Here is a 26,588-nt window from a genome sequence, read left to right as displayed (position 1 = left end):
CAAAATTTAAAAACATGTTTATTTTTATTAACATATTCATTAAGGTTTATAAAATAATTACTTGAAAAATAGGCATTATAACAATACAGCATATCACTTTCTAAATATTTAGACTAGACTTAATGGCACCAAACAAAAGTATAAATGTTATGAGATTCAAACAGAATGAGAACCATTCTAAAGGGTTTAAATAAATGCATTTTCAGAATACTTGACACTAAAAATCAGGATAACAATATTGCACTCAATAATTGCTACAATGGGCAGTGCAAGTTATGCTAAAATAATGTTTATATTTTCCTTGTACACCATTCTCATCTATAATGATTGTAGAAAATTAAAAAGTAATACTGCAAAGTCACATAAAAAGCATACTACATATCAATTCTCAACGACTAAAAAATACAATACATATAAAAAGTAATACAATTATTTAACATATATTCGGAACACAATCCATTAATTATCATCGCATATTAAAACTAAAGAAATGCTGAAAAAATGTCAGAATAATAAAAGAATAAAGTAAATTTATACACATCACCACTTTGTACAACCATTACTAATACAAAGCAAGATTAGTAACAGATTATTGAAATATAAACGAGCAAGAACAGAATAAACAAGAGCTGTGTTTGTGAAACATAATGACCCCTTCTGCGCTTTGAAGCCGCACTGCAGCTATTTTAGAAAAAAGTGACCTTTGACCTTGAAGGATGACCTTGAAAAATGTGCCGATCCATGAAATACAGATGCATGCCAAATATCAAGTTGCTATCTTCAATATTGCAAAAGTAATGATAAAGGTTTAAGTTTTGGGATAGACACACGCACACACATACAGGGCTATAGATAACTTTTGGGGTATATTGGGTAATTCACCCCCTGTTTTTGACAACAATAGGGTTTTTGTAAATTCAATAGTTTTAGCAAAAAAATTCGACCCCTACTTTTGAGCTTAATTGGGGTTTTCAAACCCCGGTTTTTAACTAAATTGGGTAATTTAGGGAATGACAAATAAAATATAATAATAATCTACTAAGGTTACTAAATTATTTATACAAATGGAATTCAAAAAGGTACCTGTACATAACAACAAACAATTACTGAAGTTTTGATCAAAGTTAATTCATTTTTGTGTTAAATAAGACTGAGTTCGTGAAAATCGCTGCACAATTGATGAAGTTATTGCTGTTCAAAGCTATGCACCCCGTTTTCGGGTCATTATGAGTTGAATACCTTGAAAATGAAGGTAGAAATTGGACGGGTCTACGAATAATTACAATAATACCCCAAAGATTGATAACCGCTGGAAAGACTGCCTTCTTTTCTTCATATGACGGCATAAAAACTATCCGGTACATTTTGTACCAAAAATAACCAGTCTAAAAAATACACCCGGTGTTCTTAAAAATTGCGTTTTGTGACGCAAGGTTTTTTACGGTAATTACGTTATTAAATTTGTATTTGCGTTTTAGTACGCTTTATTTTGAATTTTATTACGTTTTTGGTTATTTTAATTGCGTAATAACCCAAATACGCTTGTTATCTATAGCCCTGCACATACAATGACAGACAGGCCAAAAACAACATACCCCCAATCATTCGATCTGGGGGCATAAAAATCAATCATTTATTTAATACTTTACCATACAGTAAGCTCATACATTCAATTACCAACTTTAGAAAATACTTCTATACATATATGTATATATATTGCCCCTGAAAGTAGTTTCAAAACAAAAACTAGTCCGAGAGGTTAACAAATGACAATTTACATTTAAAATTATAGCGATAGGAAAAAATATTTTGTATACACAACACATGTTTTATTCTCACAGATAACAGTGACCATAGTGGTTCACGACATAATTAACTGTTTCTAATGTATCTAGAAAACAAGAATAATTGTTTATTACAACTTTTTGAAAAAACGTCAAACATAGAATAGTCATTAGAATCTGTATCCATAGTATGTTCCCTCCAAAATAAATAAATCTAAAGTTTTTCACTGATCAGATTTAGAAACACAGATGTTTATATGTCAATCTTTAGTTAAATGTGTATTCTCTGACATAACAACAAACACTGGATTAAAATAGGCAAATGTTTTGAAAAAATACTGGCTAGACTTGGCCCCCTGTAGTTATCTGTATCATGTACAATGTTTCTCATATCGGCCCTTCCGCCTATGATTGGTTGCTAAGGTTTGTTACTATGCGCATGTGCTTGTTCTATAAATAGTTTCTGAATGACAATTTAAATTTTTTGCTTATGTTTATAAACTATTTTTAATTTTTTTGCAAATAAGCGGCTTCTAACACATTTGATAAACCTATAAATAATCCATAAACACGCTAACACAATTATGTTTGATGCAATAAAAATAATCATAGCATCAGCTGGGAGTTACCTACTTTCCTATGAAAATAGGAAATCATGAGAATAATCGTTGTAACAGTCATGTAACAGTCATAAACATATACCAAGTAAATAAAACTTCAACAACTTGAAAAACATCAAATGTCCAGCAACTTCTTGAGTTTTTTTAAGTGGGCAGTCACGATACAATGAGGACAGAAAAATGACAATAAGGGATAATAAATGAGAAAGCAAACAAAAGAGCCCTGAAGGCAAAGAAACGTTAACCCGCGTAAACCCGCAGTCTTGAAACCTAACTCGATATCGACCCTGAAAGGAAATGGATAGATTGTACCTAATGAACACAGGCAGAACATTCTCTACTGAGAATGATTTCAGGATGTATTTCCAAACACAAAAGTATGGGCTGTACGGTTCCTGAGGACAATGTTTTCAAAACTATTTTGCATGTAGTCTATAAGTATAAGTGACACTTTCCCAGGGAGAAGCTCCAGACAATAATGAATTAATTTAAATCACAGAAAAATCTTTTTGGACAGCTAATAATTGTTATTACTCAAACAATAAGGAAACATCTGTAATTTTTAGAGATTTTTTAAAGTAACAAGGGATGTTTGTAAAACATGCATGCCACCCATATGGGCTGACAGTTGTAGTGGCAGCCATTGTGTGAATACGTTTTTTGTCACTGTGACCTTGACCTTTGACCTAGTGACCTGACAATCAATAGGGGTCATCTGCGAGCCATGATCAATGTTCCTATGAAGTTTCATGATCCTAGGTGTAAGCATTCTTGAGTTATCATCCGGAAACCATTTTACTGTTTCGAGTCAATGTGACCTTGATCTTTGACCTAGAGACCTGAAAATCAATAGGGGTCATCTGCTAGTCATGATCAATGTACCTATGAAGTTTCATGATCCTAGGCGTAAGCATTCTTGAGTTATCATCCAGAAACCATTTTACTGTTTCGTGTCACTGTGACCTTGACCTTTGACCTAGTGACCTGAAAATCAATAGGGGTCATTTGCCAGTCATGATCAATATACCTATGAAGTTTCATGATCCTAGGCATAAGAATTCTTGAGTTATCATCCGGAAACCATTTTACTATTTCGAGTCACTGTGACCTTGACCTTTGACCTTGTGACCTCAAAATCAATAGGGGTCATCTGCTGGTCATGATCAATGTACCAATGAAGTTTCATGATCCTAGATGTAAGCATTCTTGAGTTATCATCCGGAAACCATTTTACTATTTCGAGTCACTGTGACCTTGACCTTTGACCTAGTGACTTGAAAATCAATAGGAGTCATCTGCCAGTCATGATCAATGTACCTATGAAGTTTCATGATCCTAGGCCTAAGCGTTCTTGAGTTATCATCCGGAAACCATCTGGTGGATGGATCGACCGACGGACCGACCGACCGACATGTGCAAAACAATATACCCCCTCTTCTTTGAAGGGGGGCATAATTATTGAAATTTAGTGGAGACCATTCCTTTAGTAATGTGAACAATCTTTGTAAAGGAACTCTTTATGATGTTACAAACTAACACTGCAGTACCAGAGTAGCATTGTACTATTTAAGTCTATGTAAACCATGTGAAGACTATAGGATTTCACACACCAAACATTAAACCAGGATCTGGAACAATTTGATCAACTTTGAGAGCAGGTCTGTCAGACACAAATCATTCAAGCGATATTCGTTTGTTGAAAATCTCCCATGCCATTAAGGTGGAATTGTATGCACCTACAGACTGAAGGAGAGACAACAAACACGCCATCACAAAACCTCACCATTAACATTGTGTGCTGAGGTGATCAAAAATGTATGCCAAGTCTGTGCTGTATACCAGTAGCATTAACTTTTTTGCACTGGTCCATCACAAGTATTTACAAATAATAATACAAAGACCAATACTTGAATAATAGGTTTGTGTCTGGAAAATACATTTTGGCAAAAAGGACTTGTGTTAGTACTCGAGCACCCACATCAACGCATGACTAGTACCCTATAGTACACCAATAGCTCACTATCTGAGTAGAGCATACTCAGGTAAACAAAAGTCAACCTAATCAAAACAAAAAATCTATCTAGAGATACTAGTAGCTAAAGAAACATCTGTTACAGTTGACCGTGGTGAAAGATCCTTCCCATAGTTCCCTTCCATCCCATGATTCTCCGCAGCATATTGCAGTGGTAAACTTCCACCCAAGGGAGATAAATCATGCTGGTTCTCATCTGATGAGTCAACATCTCTAAAATAGTTGTCCCCCTTTGAAGGACTTACGCCTCTCATTTGGAAATCCATGTGGAGGTGTTTTTGAAGCTCGTGTTTGAGATGTTTTGTAGATTTGACTATGCAAGACTGGCAAGAGCGGGTTTTGTGAACATAGTGGGAGTTTCCTGGGTCATAAGTGTAGTCACGGAGAGATTTGCAGATCTGCACACAACCAGATACAATGTTCATACAGGGACCTGCATGTGGAAAAGATACAATGATTACAAGAGCATTTGATAATCAAACTATCTATTCAAACATGAAGAAATTTGGTTGTTGTTCATGTTTTAAATAATCATACAATGTTTAAGGCATGTCTACTCACACTTTTCGAGGGTATACACTGTATACTGAATAACCAAATCTTAGTATTTTACAATTACTTATACAGTTGTTGATCATCAAACTAAGTTAACTTTTTCATTTTCAGTAATAAGTAAAGTTAAATGAAAATTGTTAAAACAACTTGCAGAAACAGCTCAAAAGTCAACAATTCCCAAGAGCATTTTGGCTTTTAGTCACAAGTAAGGGACTTGTTCAAACATTGGCGAAATGACAGTTTTCCTACTTTTTGTCACAGATTCAGAAAATTAAAGAACGCTGTACTTCAGGAAGCAAACTAACACTTATGATATAGACTGCATTAAAGCACATAACATTTCAAAGACCCAAGTGGTTAATGCCATGGCCTTTTAATCTTAAATAAGCTGGTGTGAGCCCCAAGGGTGCAAACCATTTTTTTTCTTAATTTTTTGTTCTCAAATTATATATTTGTAAATATATTGGATCTCTGCAGGTCGGATTTTTTAATTAAGCAAATTTACAGCAATTATTGACTCGGATAAAAAAATCCCTCATCTGTGAAAATGTACCTTTAATGTGTGGCCAGAAACATTTTCATTAAGTAGATAGGGATCAAATAAAAACATAGGGCTTAGAAAGGAATAAAACAGAATATACTAGTATATGAAAACATAATTGATATGTAAACTATCATTAAAGTTATAGAAATCATATTTACATCAGTTGTCCTGTTTCTGCCAACTCAACCAACATTATGAAAGTAATATACCACTCAATCTTTAAATATCATGGCAAGCATAAGAACAGAATTAAACTTCATGTGTATTAATAAAACATTAAAATCATGATCCTTATGTGTTGATTATACCAAAGATGGCCATCTGTATTTCCACCTCCTCCGGTGACAGTTCCCTCCCATGATCTATAAACTCGTCTTCAGTTGCAAGGCTCACCAGGGCATTACTGGCTGTAAACACATGAGAACATTATAAACTCATCTTCAGTTGCGAGACTCACCAGGGCATTACTGGCTGTAAACACACGAGAACATTATAAACTCATATTCAGTTGCGAGACTCACCAGGGCATTACTGGCTGTAAACACATGAGAACATTATAAACTCATCTTCAGTTGCGGGGATCACCAGGGCATTACTGGCTGTAAACACATGAGAACATTATAAACTCATCTTCAGTTGCAAGGCTCACCAGGGCATTACTGGCTGTAAACACATGAGAACGTTATAAACTCATCTTCAGTTGCAAGGCTCACCAGGGCATTACTGGATGTAAACACATGAGAACATTATAAACTTGTCTTCAGTTGCAAGGCTCACCAAGGCATTACTGGCTGTAAACACATGAGAACATTATAAACTCATCTTCAGTTGCAAGGCTCACCAGGGCATTACTGGCTGTAAACACATGAGAACATTATAAACTCATCTTCAGTTGCGGGGATCACCAAGGCATTACTGGTTGTAAACACATGAGAACATTATAAACTCATCTTCAGTTGTGAGACTCACCAAGGCATTACTGGCAGTAAACACATGAGAACATTATAAACTCATCTTCAGTTGCAAGGCTCACCAGGGCATTACTGGCTGTAAACACATCAGAACATTATAAACTCATCTCCAGTTGCAAGGCTCACCAGGGCATTACTGGCTGTAAACACATGAGAACATAATAAACTTGTCTTCAGTTGCAAGGCTCACCAAGGCATTACTGGCTGTAAACACATGAGAACATTATAAACTCATCTTCAGTTGCAAGGCTCACCAGGGCATTACTGGCTGTAAACACATGAGAATATTATAAACTTATCTTCAGTTGCAAGGATCACCAAGGCATTACTGGCTGTAAACACATGAGAACATTATAAACTCGTCTTCAGTTGCAAGGCTCACCAACGCATTACTGGCTGCAACACATGAGAACATTATAAACTCGTCTTCAGTTGCAAGGCTCACCAAGGCATAACTGGCTGCAACACATGAGAACATTATAAACTTGTCTTCAGTTGCAAGGCTCACCAAGGCATTACTGGCTGTAAACACATGAGAACATTTAAAACGTGTCTTCAACTGCAAGGCTCACCAAGGCATTACTGGCTGTAAACACATGAGAACATTATAAACTCATCTTCAGTTGCGAGACTCACCAGGGCATTACTGGCTGTAAACACATGAGAACATTATAAACTCATCTTCAGTTGCAAGGCTCACCAGGGCATTACTGGTTGTAAACACATGAGAACATTATAAACTCATCTTCAGTTGCGGGGATCACCAAGGCATTACTGGCTGTAAACACATGAGAACATTATAAACTCATCTTCAGTTGCGAGACTCACCAAAGCATTACTGGCTGTAAACACATGAGAACATTATAAACTCATCTTCAGTTGCAAGGCTCACCAGGGCATTACTGGCTGTAAACACATCAGAACATTATAAACTCATCTCCAGTTGCAAGGCTCACCAGGGCATTACTGGATGTAAACACATGAGAACATTATAAACTTGTCTTCAGTTGCAAGGCTCACCAAGGCATTACTGGCTGTAAACACATGAGAACATTATAAACTCATCTTCAGTTGCAAGGCTCACCAGGGCATTACTGGCTGTAAACACATGAGAACATTATAAACTCATCTTCAGTTGCGGGGATCACCAAGGCATTACTGGTTGTAAACACATGAGAACATTATAAACTCATCTTCAGTTGTGAGACTCACCAAGGCATTACTGGCAGTAAACACATGAGAACATTATAAACTCATCTTCAGTTGCAAGGCTCACCAGGGCATTACTGGCTGTAAACACATCAGAACATTATAAACTCATCTCCAGTTGCAAGGCTCACCAGGGCATTACTGGCTGTAAACACATGAGAACATAATAAACTTGTCTTCAGTTGCAAGGCTCACCAAGGCATTACTGGCTGTAAACACATGAGAACATTATAAACTCATCTTCAGTTGCAAGGCTCACCAGGGCATTACTGGCTGTAAACACATGAGAATATTATAAACTTATCTTCAGTTGCAAGGATCACCAAGGCATTACTGGCTGTAAACACATGAGAACATTATAAACTCGTCTTCAGTTGCAAGGCTCACCAACGCATTACTGGCTGCAACACATGAGAACATTATAAACTCGTCTTCAGTTGCAAGGCTCACCAAGGCATAACTGGCTGCAACACATGAGAACATTATAAACTTGTCTTCAGTTGCAAGGCTCACCAAGGCATTACTGGCTGTAAACACATGAGAACATTTAAAACGTGTCTTCAACTGCAAGGCTCACCAAGGCATTACTGGCTGTAAACACATGAGAACATTATAAGCTCATCTTCAGTTGCAAGGCTCACCAAGACATTACTGGCTGTAAACACATGACAACATTATAAACTCATCTTCAGTTGCAAGGCTCACCAGGGCATTACTGGCTGTAAACACATGATAAGATTATAAACTCGTCTTCAGTTGCGAGGCTCACCAGGCCATAACTGGCTATAAACACATGAGAACATTATAAAATCATCTTCAGTTGCGAGACTCACCAGGGCATTACTGGCTGTAAACACATGAGAACATTATAAACTCATCTTCAGTTGCAAGGCTCACCAGGGCATTACTGGTTGTAAACACATGAGAACATTATAAACTCATCTTCAGTTGCGGGGATCACCAAGGCATTACTGGCTGTAAACACATGAGAACATTATAAACTCATCTTCAGTTGCGAGACTCACCAAAGCATTACTGGCTGTAAACACATGAGAACATTATAAACTCATCTTCAGTTGCAAGGCTCACCAGGGCATTACTGGCTGTAAACACATCAGAACATTATAAACTCATCTCCAGTTGCAAGGCTCACCAGGGCATTACTGGATGTAAACACATGAGAACATTATAAACTTGTCTTCAGTTGCAAGGCTCACCAAGGCATTACTGGCTGTAAACACATGAGAACATTATAAACTCATCTTCAGTTGCAAGGCTCACCAGGGCATTACTGGCTGTAAACACATGAGAACATTATAAACTCATCTTCAGTTGCGGGGATCACCAAGGCATTACTGGTTGTAAACACATGAGAACATTATAAACTCATCTTCAGTTGTGAGACTCACCAAGGCATTACTGGCAGTAAACACATGAGAACATTATAAACTCATCTTCAGTTGCAAGGCTCACCAGGGCATTTCTGGCTGTAAACACATCAAAACATTATAAACTCATCTCCAGTTGCAAGGCTCACCAGGGCATTACTGGCTGTAAACACATGAGAACATAATAAACTTGTCTTCAGTTGCAAGGCTCACCAAGGCATTACTGGCTGTAAACACATGAGAACATTATAAACTCATCTTCAGTTGCAAGGCTCACCAGGGCATTACTGGCTGTAAACACATGAGAATATTATAAACTTATCTTCAGTTGCAAGGATCACCAAGGCATTACTGGCTGTAAACACATGAGAACATTATAAACTCGTCTTCAGTTGCAAGGCTCACCAAGGCATTACTGGCTGCAACACATGAGAACATTATAAACTCGTCTTCAGTTGCAAGGCTCACCAAGGCATAACTGGCTGCAACACATGAGAACATTATAAACTTGTCTTCAGTTGCAAGGCTCACCAAGGCATTACTGGCTGCAACACATGAGAATATTATAAACTCGTCTTCAGTTGCAAGGCTCACCAGGGCATTACTGGTTGTAAACACATGAGAACATTATAAACTCGTCTTCAGTTGCAAGGCTCACCAAGGCATTACTGGCTGTAAACACATGAGAACATTATAAACTCATCTTCAGTTGTGAGACTCACCAAGGCATTACTGGCAGTAAACACATGAGAACATTATAAACTCATCTTCAGTTGCAAGGCTCACCAGGGCATTACTGGCTGTAAACACATCAAAACATTATAAACTCATCTCCAGTTGCAAGGCTCACCAGGGCATTACTGGCTGTAAACACATGAGAACATAATAAACTTGTCTTCAGTTGCAAGGCTCACCAAGGCATTACTGGCTGTAAACACATGAGAACATTATAAACTCATCTTCAGTTGCAAGGCTCACCAGGGCATTACTGGCTGTAAACACATGAGAATATTATAAACTTATCTTCAGTTGCAAGGATCACCAAGGCATTACTGGCTGTAAACACATGAGAACATTATAAACTCGTCTTCAGTTGCAAGGCTCACCAGGGCATTACTGGTTGTAAACACATGAGAACATTATAAACTCGTCTTCAGTTGCAAGGCTCACCAAGGCATTACTGGCTGTAAACACATGAGAACATTATAAACTCATCTTCAGTTGCGAGACTCACCAGGGCATTACTGGCTGTAAACACATGAGAATATCAATTGCTATTGATTGTAACCTGCAACCCATCAAGCCTTAAACTTGTGTGAAACAACCGATTGGAAAACGGCAGTCATGTTATATTCCCTATATATTAAACGTCATTGCAGCTACTTGTTAAAAGAAACAAAATTCTGTTAATTTAATGACCAATTTACTGACCAGAGAAACATATTTTTGTTTGTTTCTTATGATTTTATAGAATGGAAGAGGCACCTGTATAAAAAGGAACATTAAGGTGGTTGCAACAAATTTGAAAATTGTATTGCTTTCATTAAGTGCCGAAAATGGAATTGTTATGATTGAATAAAGCCAAAACAACAGCCCTGAAACTATCATTGAATTTTGATTGCTTCATTGGTGTGAGTTTTGAAGTTTTACTTTTCTACAGGGACATGAATTAATTATGGATTATTAAATCTGTTTGGGATTGGTTTATCAGTTCTCATCTATGGGACCAATATTGAATGTCAGACTGAAAACCTGTACGCTGCTTTAGCCATATTGTTCATGTACCTAACATGTTTTTGTGACCATACAAAGCTTTGCAGAAGATAACCATTTATTTCTTGCCTCTTGACAAAAAGGTAGCAGTAATCAAAATGAAGAAGTGGCCATAACAATTTATACTAGACATACCTGCTAGAACAGGCTCACAGAATGTCACAACTCTAGTGTGGTATCTAGGAGACCGCTCTGACTTGTAGCACTTTATACTGGCAATAAGGCTTCCTGAAACAGCAGTAGAAATGTTCACAGAAATATATCTCATACACTTTTTTAATGTTTATCTACTTCCTCTAAATCTTTGTTAAGATATTCACACAAATATGTCTAAAATAGTGGTAAACATTGACTGAAATATGTATAATCAATTACACAGTGTCAGCCAGGCCTTGTTAGTATTTATTGTAACATTGCAACAGTGTATGTGTATTATTTTTGCCACATAGTGATTGACAGTGGGACCCATGTGTATGTTAAGTAGCATGTCAATTACACACATCCACGATTGAAAGTGAACTATTTAATCTGCTGAACTTAACGATTACAATTTGTAGACCCAGTAAATAGCATGGGAAATATTGTATACAGAATAAGAATGACTGGTTGCAGTATTTCAATATAAGAATCTAAATCAATAGTAATTTTTGAACCAAGTGTAATAAGTGTAATCACAGATTAGCCTTTGCTGTCCATACAGGCTTATTAGAAACAACACAAACATTTCAGGTATAAGTATTCTACACCTCTGCTTTCGGGCATTTAAATAATTACATAGAATGGAAACTTGATTTGGACAGACTGACAGAGACCCAATATAGATCTGAGAAAGCCCGCTTAATGCATGTGCATAAAGTGTCATTCCAGATAAGCCTGTGCAGACTATTTCCGCTTGTACGATAATTTTTGTTTAAAGTAAGTCACTTCTCAGCAGATATCCAGTTTAGGTGAAAAGTGTTATCCCTGATCAGCCTATGTGAACTGCCTAGGTTTATGATGACGTATAATGTATACTTATTTACATTTGCAATTGATTTTATATATCATAACACGTATTCACATGTATTTATGATGTTGCCATAGCAACCATAATACAGCGATATTAATTATAAAACTGTTGTTTTCCTTTACTTAATATATTGCCCTTTAAGATAAAAGTAAATGCATTTAATTCTGTCAGAGGGCTTTTTCACCCCTTTGTGAACCTAGCCCTTCGAGATTACACATTATGCACATCCATTAAGCCCTGTTTTCACAGAGTGAGGCTCAGATGAACCACATGCCCTTTATTTGCCCTTCTTTTGGGGCATAAGCTCACGTAAAATGACAACAAATTATTGAAATTAACCTGCTGCACAAGTGACACTCTTGATGCCCAGTTTGAACTGGTCCTTTGTGGCAGTATCAGGCCCATTCTCGCTGGCTCCCCTGCAGTTGTCAGTCAGCACTGAAATGTACTTGGAGATATTGGAACAAATATCCATGATGAATGAAGAGCTCAGTTCTTCCATCCGCGCTCTCTTCAACTGAATGCAGCTGAGCTTTATTTCCAGGCCTGCGTAAGAAGTCGCGTATTTGTCTATGAGAGGTGCTTCCAGAGATTCTGGTTTGTTCAGACCGAGATATTGGTACACTGCAAAGTAGCTGAGCTCTACCAATACGGTTACGGCATCAGACATTCGATACAGGTAATCGCATATGACTTTCCATCGAGTTTTTATGTCATGCATGATTTTCGTCAAATCATTCACAATTTCCAATATAATGTTCAAAGAGGAATTTATCTGCTCCCTTGCAGAAGCGATGGAAACCTCCACAGAGCTGATGTTCTCTGTTTTGATTGGTCGAAACTGTCCAGACAATAAAAGCAGCTCGGCCACAGTGTGGATTTTATTCTGGGTGTGTTCACAGTGACGTGCCACTGCGTGCGAATACTGGCTTGACATTCCAGACTTCATTAGAATAGACCAGAAGCAGAAGCTATGATTGAAAGAGTCTAGTTATATTCCTGACTTTGTCACACACGTTGATTCTTAATCCCAAGGGAGATGAAATGATTTTTTAGAATAAATAAAACTATATAGTGAATATCAATGGCTTTTTTATTCTAAATTGATACAATGTCGTTAAGAATCTATTTATGATCTAACACACTTCATTTGACTCTTCAATAATATCGTTGAAAAAGACCACTTTATTGCCCATACCACAAAGGTGTTTTTTATTGTGATAAAATGGAAATAAAAAAAAAACTATCTAAAGATTCAACATAGCTTTCTCTTGAAGTGATTGTTGTGAAGAAAAGGGTGCATCTTGCGAAGTTCCATCCCACTGCATTCGCTTGCCAGCACCCTTAAAAAGAAAGAAAATAATGAAAATGATAGAACTGGAAAGGCAAACGATTGACATTATAACATAATCTACATGTAGTCTAGGGTAATCTTGCACTCGTTTGTTAAGTTATGTTAACACCTTAAAAAAGGAGAAAATGTATTGCTGAAAGGAGAAAAAAATCATATCCTTGAAAGGAGAAGAAATCTAATCCCTGGAAGGAGAAGGAATCACAACCTTGAAAGGAGAAAAAAACACCCCTGAAAAGAGAAGAAATCACACCCTTGAAGGGAAAAATCTCATCCATGAAAAAAGAAATAGGATCCCTTAAAGGGAAATATCTCATACCTGAATGAAAGGAGTAAAAAATTAGTTCCTGAAAGAAGGAGAAATCTGACACCTTAAAAGAGGTGAAATCACACCCCTTAAAGAAGGAGAAATCACACCCCCTGAAAAAAGGTGAAATCACACCCCTGAAAGAAGGAGAAGTTGTACCCATGAAAGGAGAAATCATACCCCTGAAAGGAGGAGAAATCACATCCCTAAAAGGAGGAGAGATCACACCCATTAAAGGACATTTCACACCCCTGAAAGAAGGAGAAGTCCTACCCATGAAAGGAGAAATCATACCCCTGAAAGGAGGAGAAATCACATCCCTGAAGGAAGGAGAGATCACACCCATGAAAGGACAATTCACAGCCCTGAAAGGAAGAGAAATACGATTCCTGAAAGGATAAGAAATAACTTCCATGAAAGTAGGATAAATCTCACCTGTGAAGAGAGGATAAATCTCACACATAAAAGGAGGAGAAACAACACACTTTAAAGGAATAGAAATACAAACAAGAGCACCGCCTTGCGGGTGCAGACCGTTCATCTAATTTCTTTTTAAAGGTGAAGGGACTCTCAATTTCAATCACAAAGGAGGGAGGGGTGGAGTGAAGAGGGGTGTATAGTGTGGGGTGTGGGTGTGGACATTTATTACATTATCTTGCAAAAAAGCGAAAAAAAAAAATTCGGGGTTGGGGGGGGGGGGGGGGGGGGGGGTGGGGGGCGGGGATTCTTGGGTGCGATGGTTGGACAGTATTTCAAAAATAAAATAATAAAAATAAATATTTGTGTTTTTTAACCGTTTCAAAAAAAAAATTGGGGTGGGGGGGGGTTTGGGGGGTTGTGGTGGTCATTTGTGTGATGATCTTAAAAAAAAAACAAGATGCGTTTGTGAAACACAATGTCCCCCTATATGACGTTTGACCTTGAAGGATGACCTTGACCCTTCACCACTCAAAATGTGCAGCTCCATGAGATACACATGCATTTCAAATATAAAATTGCTAGCTTCAATTTTGCAGAAGTGACATTACATGAGCAATTTTGACCCATATATTTGACCTTGAAGGATGACCTTGACCTTTCAACACTCAAAATGTGCAGCTCCATGAGATACACATGCATGCCAAATATCAAGTAGTTATCTTCAATATTGCAAAAGTATTCATAAAATAAGCGATTTGGGCCACATATATTTGACCTCTGACCTTGAATGATGACCTTGACCTTTCACCACTCAAATTGTGCAGCTCAATGAGATACACATGCATGCCAAATATCAAGTTGCTATCTTCAATATTGCAAAAGTACTCATAAAATAAGCGATTTGGGCCACATATATTTGACCTCTGACCTTGAATGATGACCTTGACCTTTCACCACTCAAATTGTGCAGCTCCATGAGATACACATGCATGCCAAATATCAAGTTGCTATCTTCAATATTTCAAAAGTATTCATATAATAAGCGATTTGGGCCACATATATTTGACCTCTGACCTTGAAGGATGACCTTGACCTTTCACCACTCAAAATGTGCAGCTCCATGAGATACACATGCATGCCAAATATCAAGTTGCTATCTTCAATATTGCAAAAGTACTCATAAAATGAGCGATTTTGGCCACATATATTTGACCTCTGACCTTGAAGGATGACCTTGACCTTTCACCACTCAAAATGTGCAGCTCCATGAGAGACACATGCATGCCAAATATCAAGTTGCTATCTTGAATATTGAAATACTGCAAAAGTGCACATTAAATTAGCGATTTTGACCCATATATTTGACCTTTGACCTTGAAGGACAGGGGTTTTTTTACTAAGAAAGTGACGCCGATATTCGGCGTCTTCCCCTGCCAGAATTTTTCCCCTAAAAATACCATTTCCCCTCCAAAAATATAATTTTTCACCAAAATATAATATTTTACCCTCAAAGAAATGTATTTTTTCTTTTGGGAAGTCGACACTTATCCAATTTGTACTATGTACAACGATCTCGCTCTCTCTCTCCCGACGAACACTCAAATCTGGGAATCCCAGTGATTCTATATATAGCTCTTAAATTACCTCATGGAAACCGGGCAACTAATCGTATTAATCATGTGACTATTTTACTGGATTCCTGTCTTGCGCAAGAAGGGTGTTTCGTCAATTAATTACCGGAAACCAGTCGAATTTTCATACGGGTTATGTGAAAGCCAAGATATAAACGTTAAAACAGAAAAAAGTCTCACAATTGGCGTTCATACACGAACAAAATAAAACGTTCGGACTCGGAAAATGTTAATTTAATTGACGCATTTTTTAAGAATGAATCATCAAAAACTGTTGAAACCTAGCAGGATTCGGAGGTACATCTAATCAACATCGATTAATACTGTCGGATTATTGTGAAAGTGAAAGTAGACAATCGGCAGCTGCCGCACCTTTCCCTTCCAATACTGTAGCTGATCTAGATCGTCGACCCATTCATCATGAAATTGAAATCATAATATTGACATCGTTCCAGTGATTAATCTAGGTCCGCGTCCTGCGTCTCTGACGCATCAAAATCGGAAAAAACGCACCGTAGCGAAGTATGAGCGTCCTCAAGGACGCATACAAATCCGTGTTTGTATTTCTCACGAATGCATATATTTTACGACGCCGTATGTATCACGCTGTTAAAATTCTACAAGACACATTTTCATTGGCTTACAGAGCCGCATATGCTAAAAATAACCAATCAGTGTATTCGTTCTAAATTTGCTTCGTCGAGATTAATTTTAAAGAGCCCGGATGATAATATTCGTTCGGCTGCATTAAGAAAAAATGCCACCAAAGAAAGTGTTAAAGCTTGACACAAAGCAGCAAACTCTTGTTAATTTTTGGCGGCCCGATACTGGCGGACATGATGACTCGCTCGATTTATCCGCGAGTGTTAACGAAGAGAAGGAACAACCAAGCGCAAGTTCCCAGGCCCCAGTTGAAAACATTTCCCATTATTAGATCTACACCTGCAACTTTATTTAGGACTTTGACTTTAATATCATACTTGTTCATGTGTTTAAGAACAAAAAGGCCAGAGACATGCCTCTTTTTCTTAAAAAAAACTCTGAAGTCTGTAGGTGAGTTATAGACATTGAAATGAACAGTTTTTATTTTTCCCCAAATATGTCTCTTTCGCGCTCGATTTTCCCCTTTTACCCAGCGTCCAGCGTCTTCCCCTCTTTCTAAAAAAAACCCCTGAAGGATGACATTGACCTTTCACCACTCAAAATGTGCAGCTCCATGAGATACATATGCATGCCAAATATCAAGTTGCTATCTTCAATATTGCAAAAGTTATTGCAAATGTTAAGTTGGCGCAAACCAACCAACAGACCAACCAACCAACAGACAGGGCAAAAACAATATGTCCCCCACTACTATAGTGGGGGACATAAAAGTAGAGTAACACTAGACAATGTTACATACCAAGTGTTAAATTCCTGAACCTTTTGGTTTCAGAAGAGGATTTTTATAGTTATATACTTTTTTAGATTTAAGTCTCTATAAATCAGATAAGCTCTGGGCCCGGGGCGTAACCTTTTTTGACCCATAGGGCATGATTTGAACCATCTTTGTAGCGAACCTGGAGACACATTAAACGGCAGTTCAAAAATTTGAAAAGCCACTAACAAATGTATTTGCTATCCCCATGCTCCGAATTGAAGCAGAGTGATTATGTGGTTATCCCTGCCGTCTGTCCATTCTGGCCACTATCTCCTCCTACACTATTAGCACTACATGTAGAACCTTGAAACTTAGATACACAGCAGCTATGAGCATATGTGCGACAGTTCACTATTTGGAATTTTGATCTGACACAGGGGCATTATTGAGGCTATTTCAGCCATATGCACAATCGAGCAACGAAGCTGCGAGGGGGGGGGGATAGGTGCGGGAGGGGGTCTCCCCCCCCTGAGAATTACCTGGGTTTCATACCAGTACATCTCTAGTAGGGTGGGACACTTGAAGCATTTCTGAAATTACCAGTGCCCCAGCAGTGAATTGAACTGGAGACCTCTGGAATGGTAGACCAGAGTATTACCACCGCACCACCCTTCGCATTGTGGAAAACGATATTTCTGCAGTTGCGGTGGAGACAGGCATAACGAGGTACAGCATGATGCTGTGGTATAGCTGCTTACTCCCAAAGACTATGCTCCTTTCAAGTGTATCAGCGGAGTCAGGGCGTAGACATAATCTGGTACCCGTGTCAAAATATTGGTTCCACAAAAAATTGAAGGGCGACAAAACAGTAGTAAAACGACTTCAGTCTTCACAGTAGTGATTACTATCCCTCATCAGTGAAAAAAATACTTACTTTGTATCTTTGGAATAATACTGTGTTGTTTTTGTACCCACTGTTATTTTCTAAAAGTGGGCGTCTTGTTTGCTTGTTTACATAATTAAACCCCAAAATGCCCACCCCCTTAGCCCTGACTTTTAATTTCATTCATTATCCTGGTCTATCGCAAGTTCGTGGATATAACAAATAGAACAGTTTTATAAGTAATTATATTTTCATTTTGATCAAATTAATATAATTAAGCATAAATTAAATCCACACCTGTGTGAATAATAACAAAGAATCAAATTAAATTGTAATCTTGTCTTCCAAATTCATGTTAACAAACACCATCCATCAGTATGAACTACCATTTTGAATTTATGTAAGTTCGTGGATGACACATGTGACGTCATTACTCCAGAACAGCTGATTAGGCCAAATGTAGAAATGTGTGCTTTTTAAACATTTTTTTAATACATGAATGAAAACAATAAAAAAATACATGTAACTGAACATTGAACATCTATAAAGAACATTATTAAATAAAATATGTAATGTTTCAATGGAGTTGGATTGGCCTGTAAATTAACAGAGGTAGTTAGCGTGTGGCTATGATATTTATTAGTGAAAACATCATTTTGAATGATAAATAATCAAAATATAACGAAAAATCAACTTTCTGAAAAAAAAATCACTATCAAATAAATATATATATATAATATATTAAAATAAGGTATCCAACTGAAGATCACCCAAAAACAGGTATAACTTCATCAAGTGTGCAGCGATTTTCACTAACTCTGTCTTATAAATGCAATGCAGAAATAAATTTCCTTGCATTTGCAGAAATCTGGCAAGATATGTACATTTCCAGAAAGTAAATTCATTTCTGCGTTGAATAAGACTGAGCTGAGCTGTGAGTTCGTGCACAACTGATGATGATATGGCTGTTCAAAGCGATGCACCTTGCTTTCGGGTCATTTTTAGTTAAATACCTATGATAGTGAAATAATTTTTTTCAGAAAAGTTGATTTTTCGTTTTAATTTGATTATCATTAAAAATGATTTTTTTTCTCTAATAAATATCATAGCCACACGCTAACCACATGTGTACATTAAATAAAAAGGCATAAACCAGGTATCGTAAAACACTTCTTATTTTACGTTGCCTAAAAAGCATTTAAAAATCGAGTACGAGGCTGTGTACATACAGTGTCAATAGAACGCTGTATATAAACAAAGTGAGCAAAATAGGTTTTATGTATTTTGTTATGGATTTTATTGGCAAAGGAAATTTGTGTGCATTATGAAAATGGAGGTAAAATACAATTATGGCCATTATTCAATTTGTTTGCCTATTTAGAACGCAATTCATTCAAATATTTTGTTTTCAGTTGTAAAAAGATAGTTTGCAATACACAATTCCGGTTTTCGTCTCCAGGATGTCAAAATCTAGCGCGTGTAGTTATTCCAAACTGACAATCCGCGAACTTACGCTTTCCACGAACTTAGACTATGCAACGATATACGCACGGGCGTACTGCTGTATGCCTAGGTACGCCCCTGTGACCCTTGGGTCCCAGTGGGTCAAAAGCTGCGGCACGAGGATACGAGTAGGCCGCGCCATTTCTAGTTTAATAATGTTTTAATTTGTGGTTTCATATCAAGTCAACCACAAAACCTTACCAACCAATATTTACCTATTAATTTTTTATCTGCAACTTTTTTAGAATGTGACCCTGTTGCTGAGTGATTCTGAATTTAAACATTTTGCATACCTTGTATATACATTTTTGAATTGGTATTTAAATTAAAGGTCCTTGATAACTTATAATGATGACAGCACAAAGTTGGCAAGAATTTAGATTATGAACATGATGAATACCTGATCAGATGATGTGTGCATCTAAAATCTAATTTTATTAAAAGATTAAGGGTAAATCACATAAATTAAAACGCCTAAATATACATTAAATTGAATCGAGCTTAAAATTTAAGAAAACTACTAATTTAGCAAAACTGTGCTCTTATATAAATGGGAAAATAAGATATTCTTGGCAAACCTTCTCTAAATTTCAAGCTGCGAACACTAGATCAAGATCAGCCTTAAAATTAAGTCAAACCGGTCTGAGCCATAAACGGTACAACTGAAGATTGCAGATGGATGCAAAGATGGATGCTTGCATTTTCCCACTTATGAAGTGGTCAATAACATCATACAAGGTTAATACTGCAGTGGGTGGGGTAGAAGTATGTGCTACAAGGTGTTACCGGGGTATATACCACGAACAATAATTAAAATGGCCAAACACTAATCAAATAAAGTTAATTGGTATGATGATTAATCAGTTGTTATTTAATGTTTGTCACAACACGGATAAGGGTGTAAAATGTGTTGTATACCGCACAAGATTCAATTAAAATTAATTGAGCTTGTAATTAATAAGTTAAACTTTTATAATCAGTTTTAAAATAAATTAAAGAAAATAAAAATAAAAAGTGTGTGGTGTTTTTTGCATGCGGTTATTTCAGAAGTTTCATAGTTATGTATATAAATCGACTAAATAAAGAATAGGTTATGATTTTCCACATATCTGTGCTACGGACTACATGCGTATAAGTAATTACATACATATTTTTGTGATGGATTATCCATGTATATTGTGTTCAATGCGTGTAAGTCCAAGGCGGCAAGCTATTGAATGCGATAAAGTTGCCATAAATGGCAACACAGAATATGCGAACCAGTAAGTACCGTGCATTACATTCTATACTTAAAGGGGCCTTTTCACAGATTTTGGCATGTTTTGAAATTTGTCATTAAATGCCTTATATTGATAAATGTAAACATTAAATTTTAAAAGCTCCAGTAAAAAATCAAAAATAAAATTTAAAAAAGGAAAAAAAAAGTAGCCCGCAGCAGGGCTCGAACCAGTGACCCCCGGAATCCTGAAGTAAAAACGCATTTGCCAACTGAGCTATCTTGCCAAGCATACATAAGATGCGTATTTTATACGTTATATAAGCAATCTTCGTAGTTTCACAAATTTAAACGACAATAACAAAACTCTCCAAATTATTCAATCGTTTCGCGTTGCAACGCTTTATAATTTATAGGTTTTTAAATCGTCAAAAGATGCATATAATGGCTATATTAGACCATGGCAAATGTTCAGTAATACTGTTTCCTCCTAAATATCATAGCTTAACCGAAAATTTGCGAATCTGAAACAACTTTTTTTAATTTTGTCAATTTACCAAACCGTGAAAAGATCCCTTTAATATTTCATAGATCGTAACTAAAGAAATAGCGTCTTTAACAAAATACTTAAAAAATATTTTAATTATTCATGCTTTACAATGTATTATTTCATAAATCCATGAAGAACCTTAGCGCACTTTCTAATTTTAATAATGTTGGACAATGTTATTAAAGTATTAACTAAAATGCACATTTTATTATTGTAAAATTAATCATTTTTTTCGTACAACTTAATGTTTAAAGGAGCTGTCAACCGGATTGACGAAGAAAAGAAAAGTTCTAAAATACTGTATTTTTTACAATTATTTGTTTATATTGATTAAAATATCACGACTGGTATATCACATTACTTGAAAAAAGTTGTATATAAGTACTATGTACGCGCTTAGTGTGCTATATATGTTTCATTCAGCTGAAAGCGTGTATTGCGCCATTATTATGTGAAAACATAAATTTATCGGGTCACTTTTGAATTTAAAATCCGCAATATACTTAAAATAGAAAATAGCCTCTGTTTGGTCAGTTAGTAAATTTAATGCCATTAAAAAAGTTATTAACCAGTTGCTATAATTATCATTTGAAACAACTCTTATGGTCACTAAAACCACCTTGTCATGATGTTTTACATATTTAAAAGCAATACACATCAGACATTTTGGTTCATAGCGATATCACTGAATTTGATACTGTTATTTTCAATGTTATTTTAGTTAATTTTCTTCGCATTATCACTTTCGTGATCATAAAAACTGTGCTCTCTCATCGAGTCTCCTTAAATTCTAGGCTCTGTGCAGACACGTGAATTATGAACAGGCTTATTAATTATAGACGACGTGTATGTCCTAGAAAACGACATCAGAAGTTTTCTAGAGTTAGAAAAGAGGGGGGGGGGGGCATGACCTTCCATTTAAAGAAATGCAGTTAGCTAAAGTTGACTGTACAAATATACCTTAAAGGCCACATCATTAAAACTAAATCTGGTACACAATAGTTTTTAGTAAATCTTACACAAAAACCTCTACCATGAAATACATATATCAGAGACGCAGATCTATGTCTCTGCAAATATTTATAAGATCATCAAGAAAGATAATAGTACACTAAACACAAAATGTCTTCAAAGAAACCTCGCATTTATAACCCAGCTGTTAAGGTAAAGCCTATAAAATAATTAGTCAAGACCCACATTAAGTACATTGAAACAATATAGAACACATAATTACAGAACATAGAACGGAAAATGAAAATGGTGCAAACATAACTGTAAGGCACAAAACAAACCGTTATCACAATCCAGTCAGTGTAACATTTATGCTGAAACAAGTGATACAGGAAACAATCGAAGCACCATGAACCAAATGTTATTCACGACCTTGTAGACATTTCCAAATTTATATTAGATCCCGACCAGAAAAAAATCCAACCATTGAGCTACCCATAATGTGAAGTGCAGGCGGGTAGGTATAACTACAACACCCACTCTTTGCATAGTAGTCAAAAGCCGATGATGCGATGTAAAATGTAGACATGAATGTTTAAACATGACTATGTTCATACTTTTACAAACAATTAAATTTTATACGGTTTAAGATTATCAAGACTATTTACAAGTACATTATGTATCGTGTGTAATGTAAGCCATATTTGGCGTCGATAATCAATACGATCGAAACAGTAATTCAACCGTTTGACCTATTTGGGTACCAGATTTTTACCGATATCCTTTTTTATATCGAGACAGTTGCGCAAATTTTGGCCGATTTGACTTACAGGTTACGACCCACTCAATTAGCATAAATGACGACAACAAAATGGAGTCTGCAACCGATGCTGTTTCCTTTTGTAGAAGTCAATAATTTTCTGCAACTTTGAGATCGTCCGATTGATGCGACTTGTCAGGCTAACAAAATGGTGTTTGAGTCCCTCGTAGTCGATTTGATCAACAAATATCTTGGAGATTTTGTTGAAAATTTGGATAAATCGCAACTGAAACTCGGGATATGGGGAGGTAAGGATCGAGTTTAACTAACTTAGGAATGCTCATTAATATTGAAAGATTGATAGCACAAATGTCAATTACGTGCAAAATTCAGAAAACGATTTAAACAGTTTCTTAATTGCTTAGTTGATTTGTGTTTTTTGAATCCTGATTGCAATATTAGATGAAGCGCCAGTAGTTAGTAGGAACCTTAGCCTAGGATTGAAAGACAATATAATCTTCGGCAAAACGTTTATTAAACAACTTCAATGAATGTATTCAAAACAAGGGAAGTCACTCAACCCATATCAAGTACAACGAAACAACATAATAACCAAACACATGGCGCTACCTCTTTTCTCCCTCTCAAAGACTGATATCATATATGCATAATTGTTCATATCAATGACTCAATCAGGAAAATAAAAGGTGCCAGCCATTAAGTAACATTACAAAAATCTAAATTTTCTACAAAAAAACATACACATGAAATAAAACGGTTTATATGTGTAAGAGAAGCAATAATGCAATGAAAATGTTAATAGTTATGTGGACATACCAACACTTTAATAAAAGTCTCCAGGAATAGTTAAAGTGCAAGTGATAATGAATGTTTTAAGAAAATAACTGTCTATACATATATATGTAGGTTATCTAAAAAAATCTCAGACTAATAAGTAAAATAGTGATAAACTGTTCTGTACATGTACTATGAACATCAAACTAGTAAAAAAAACAATTTAACTAAGTTTGTAATAAAATAAAGAGAACAGTAATAATGATAAACAGGCTTATATTAGCACAACTTAAGTAATTTTAACTTGAAAATGACTACAACTGAAACACTTACATAGTACTCTATTTAGTAACATATGCATTTGTACATAGTAGAAAAAGGTGATGTGTAAATGTTAGACAAAATGTAACAAACACGAGTACAATGTTCACCGTAAAACATAATCACTTAAATGCTTAGGCTGTTTGCGTGCAAGTTGGGGCCTAGAAACGTGCTGACTGCATGGTCCTTCAGGCAAGTCAAAGACAGGAACCAGCACCTCTGCTTCCTGGGGATTGTCATAAGAAGTCAAATCTTGCTGAGTAGGAATTTGAGACTCCATCTCCACACTGGGCTGGGTGAGTGTAGGTGGAACAAAGACTTGCTTTGATGGAGGATACGGATGGGTTACCGGTATATCATCGGAATCACTATCCACTGAATTGTGATACAAAAGCACTTTCGACTCAACACTCGATTGATTAGGAACATGGTAACACTCACTTATCTTGACTTTATAAGACAAGGCGCGTAATTGATTGCCTATGAATTTTTTTATAAAGCACCACTGATTAGCACTATCAACAGACAAAACCAAATAACGATCACGACATTGATGCTTTTTCCTATCGGTATACAAATACACTAAATCACCAACACTTATATTGGGTACTGCATTTGAAGTATAACTTTTGCATTTAGACCTAGCACTAAACTGATGATTGTCGAGTCGGCTTTCATGTTGTTTCAAAATAAACTCCCTATCAGACAAGGGAATCTGCTCATTTGTGAATTGACTTCTCTGTGTCCATATTTCTCTAGAAGAAAGGCCTGCATGTCGAATCCTGGAGTTTAATCGCGCAGTAGCAGTTGCCAACTGTAGTGGTGTAAGTGGATGACCGCCAGGTTCTTGTCGAACTATTTCAGATTCAAGCTCGAGAATAGCTTTTTCTGCAACAGGGTTCTTGTTTGGGTTCTCGACTCTACCCACATCCAAAACTACACGGTATCTGCGTAAAACGTCGTCTCGTTGTAATGCAATAAAACCTGGTGCTGGGTCACACCTTACTACTGCCATTGGTCCGTCAAGAGGATGCAACTCAACCATAAGACTGAGTAATGCACTGCGTAATGTCTCAGCTCTTTCATTGTCAATGATACAAGATTTGGTCAAAGAGCTGATGGTTTCCCACAAAACTAAAATCATCTGTTTGCTCCGGCGTAGAACGTGCACAGCAAAAGAAGCAGCGACAATTTCAGGAGCTTCTTCGGATGATTGTTCAATCATAGTCTTAGGCACAGACTTTAAGGAAGCACACACATTACATGCATTATGTACACGATCAACAACTTGAACTAAGTCTAAAAGATGAAATTGTCTTCACAGCTAACACAAGTTGATGTTTAGATGGGTGATCAAGCTTAATGTGTGAAGCGCAGTTACAAGTCCGTCAGCAATAGAGCGCGGAACTACAATGAGGTCAACAGGAGACACGAGAGGATCAGTTCGCGTCACCACCAAAAGATTGTCTCTTGAAATGAAACATCGTTCAAATATCTTGAATGTCTTTCCAAGCTGATCTGGATGCGTAAGGCAGTTGAAACCCCGAGGCCGCAGTATTTGCACCATACAAAGCGCGCACAACAGAGTCCTCAGTCTCTATTATTCATTTGCAAATTTGACAGTTTTGGCTAGTGCACTCTGGGGCATTGCGACTAGCGATGTCTGAAGGCAAATTTACAGATCCCGCCAGATGTCGTAGGTTCACACCATAACGACTGACAGTAGACAAGAAAGACATGACTCTTGGACTGGAAGAAAACTCACTTCTGCACAACTTCTCAATAGAACGATTACAAGGCAAACTGATAAAACACATGCTTGGCACTTGGATTGAACAATGTAGGGACTGAAATGCTTTACTGCAGCATTGATAGATAACGCCTCTATCTCACAAGGTACATGTAGCCACGTCACTTGATGCTTCCGTAGTTTGGCACTGAAGAAACCGGCTAAATGTAGGCTATTGTTTCGGGTAACATACATAGTGGCACCTATGCCTCTCTGAACTACTGAGCGATCAGTAACAATCCAAATTTGATCGTCCTGCCTCGGTAATACTATTGACTTGTGGTTGAGAAGAGCTTTCTGTGCAGCCATAAATTGGTTATGTAACTCATCACTTTTTACATTACAATGAAGACTATTTCTGAAAAAAAAGAAACAAGCCGGATGTAATTTTGTATATATAAATATTTTGAACTGTGACCAAGTCTTTTTACACATACAATGACAACTTACTGTGCACAGCAACAGACAATCGTAGTTCTCAAAAAGCTGCCTTTCGTTTCTTTCCATGCCTGTTTATTTGCTTGGCAACCTCATTTGACATGCAATGAAATAAAACAAACATTAGAAAGTCGCGAAAACATGTGACATTTAATGACAGATAACGATTTCGGGAAAAAAAGCTTTAACAAACATTGTCAAATCTTGTGGATAAACAATTAAAATTAATTCCTAACCTGAATAGCTAAAAATGTTCAGGGCAGAGTGTTTTTACCTTGATAATTTCGAAATAATTCAATCCCGCCTGGATCTTCACTGCAAATTTAAAATGCCAAGGGAAACAACCGCGGTAATTTCTTTTGACAACTGTTACACTTCCTGGACACACCATTACATTTTTATTTTATACAAAGTATCATTCACGCTTT

General features: G+C 36.7%; 2 protein-coding genes across 2 annotated transcripts in view; one reads left to right on the top strand and one right to left on the bottom strand.

Moving 5' to 3' along the window:
• Positions 1-3,065: 3,065 nt before the first annotated feature.
• On the bottom strand, positions 3,066-20,041 carry LOC127867173 (talin rod domain-containing protein 1-like). The gene is made up of 5 exons (XM_052408221.1): positions 19,919-20,041; positions 12,225-13,228; positions 11,012-11,104; positions 5,844-5,942; positions 3,066-4,869 (listed from the first exon to the last, which is right to left on the bottom strand). The coding sequence occupies exons 2-5, from the start codon at positions 12,832-12,834 to the stop codon at positions 4,481-4,483; spliced, it is 1,191 nt and encodes a 396-aa protein (XP_052264181.1). The 5' UTR covers positions 12,835-13,228; positions 19,919-20,041; the 3' UTR covers positions 3,066-4,480.
• Positions 20,042-22,917: 2,876 nt separating this feature from the next.
• The window catches only part of LOC127867161 (intermembrane lipid transfer protein VPS13A-like), a 149,691-nt gene continuing 146,020 nt past the window's right edge, over positions 22,918-26,588 (top strand). The window contains exon 1 of the mRNA XM_052408201.1: positions 22,918-23,125. Coding sequence (XP_052264161.1) covers positions 23,026-23,125 — 100 coding nt within the window. The 5' untranslated portion in view covers positions 22,918-23,025. The remainder of the gene's footprint in view (positions 23,126-26,588) is intronic.

Source organism: Dreissena polymorpha, chromosome 2 (genome assembly GCF_020536995.1).
Source record: "Dreissena polymorpha isolate Duluth1 chromosome 2, UMN_Dpol_1.0, whole genome shotgun sequence".
In the NCBI taxonomy this organism is placed as follows: domain Eukaryota; kingdom Metazoa; phylum Mollusca; class Bivalvia; order Myida; family Dreissenidae; genus Dreissena; species Dreissena polymorpha.
The sequence above is the reverse complement of the archived record's forward strand: the minus strand, read 5'-3'. Positions and strand labels throughout refer to the sequence as shown.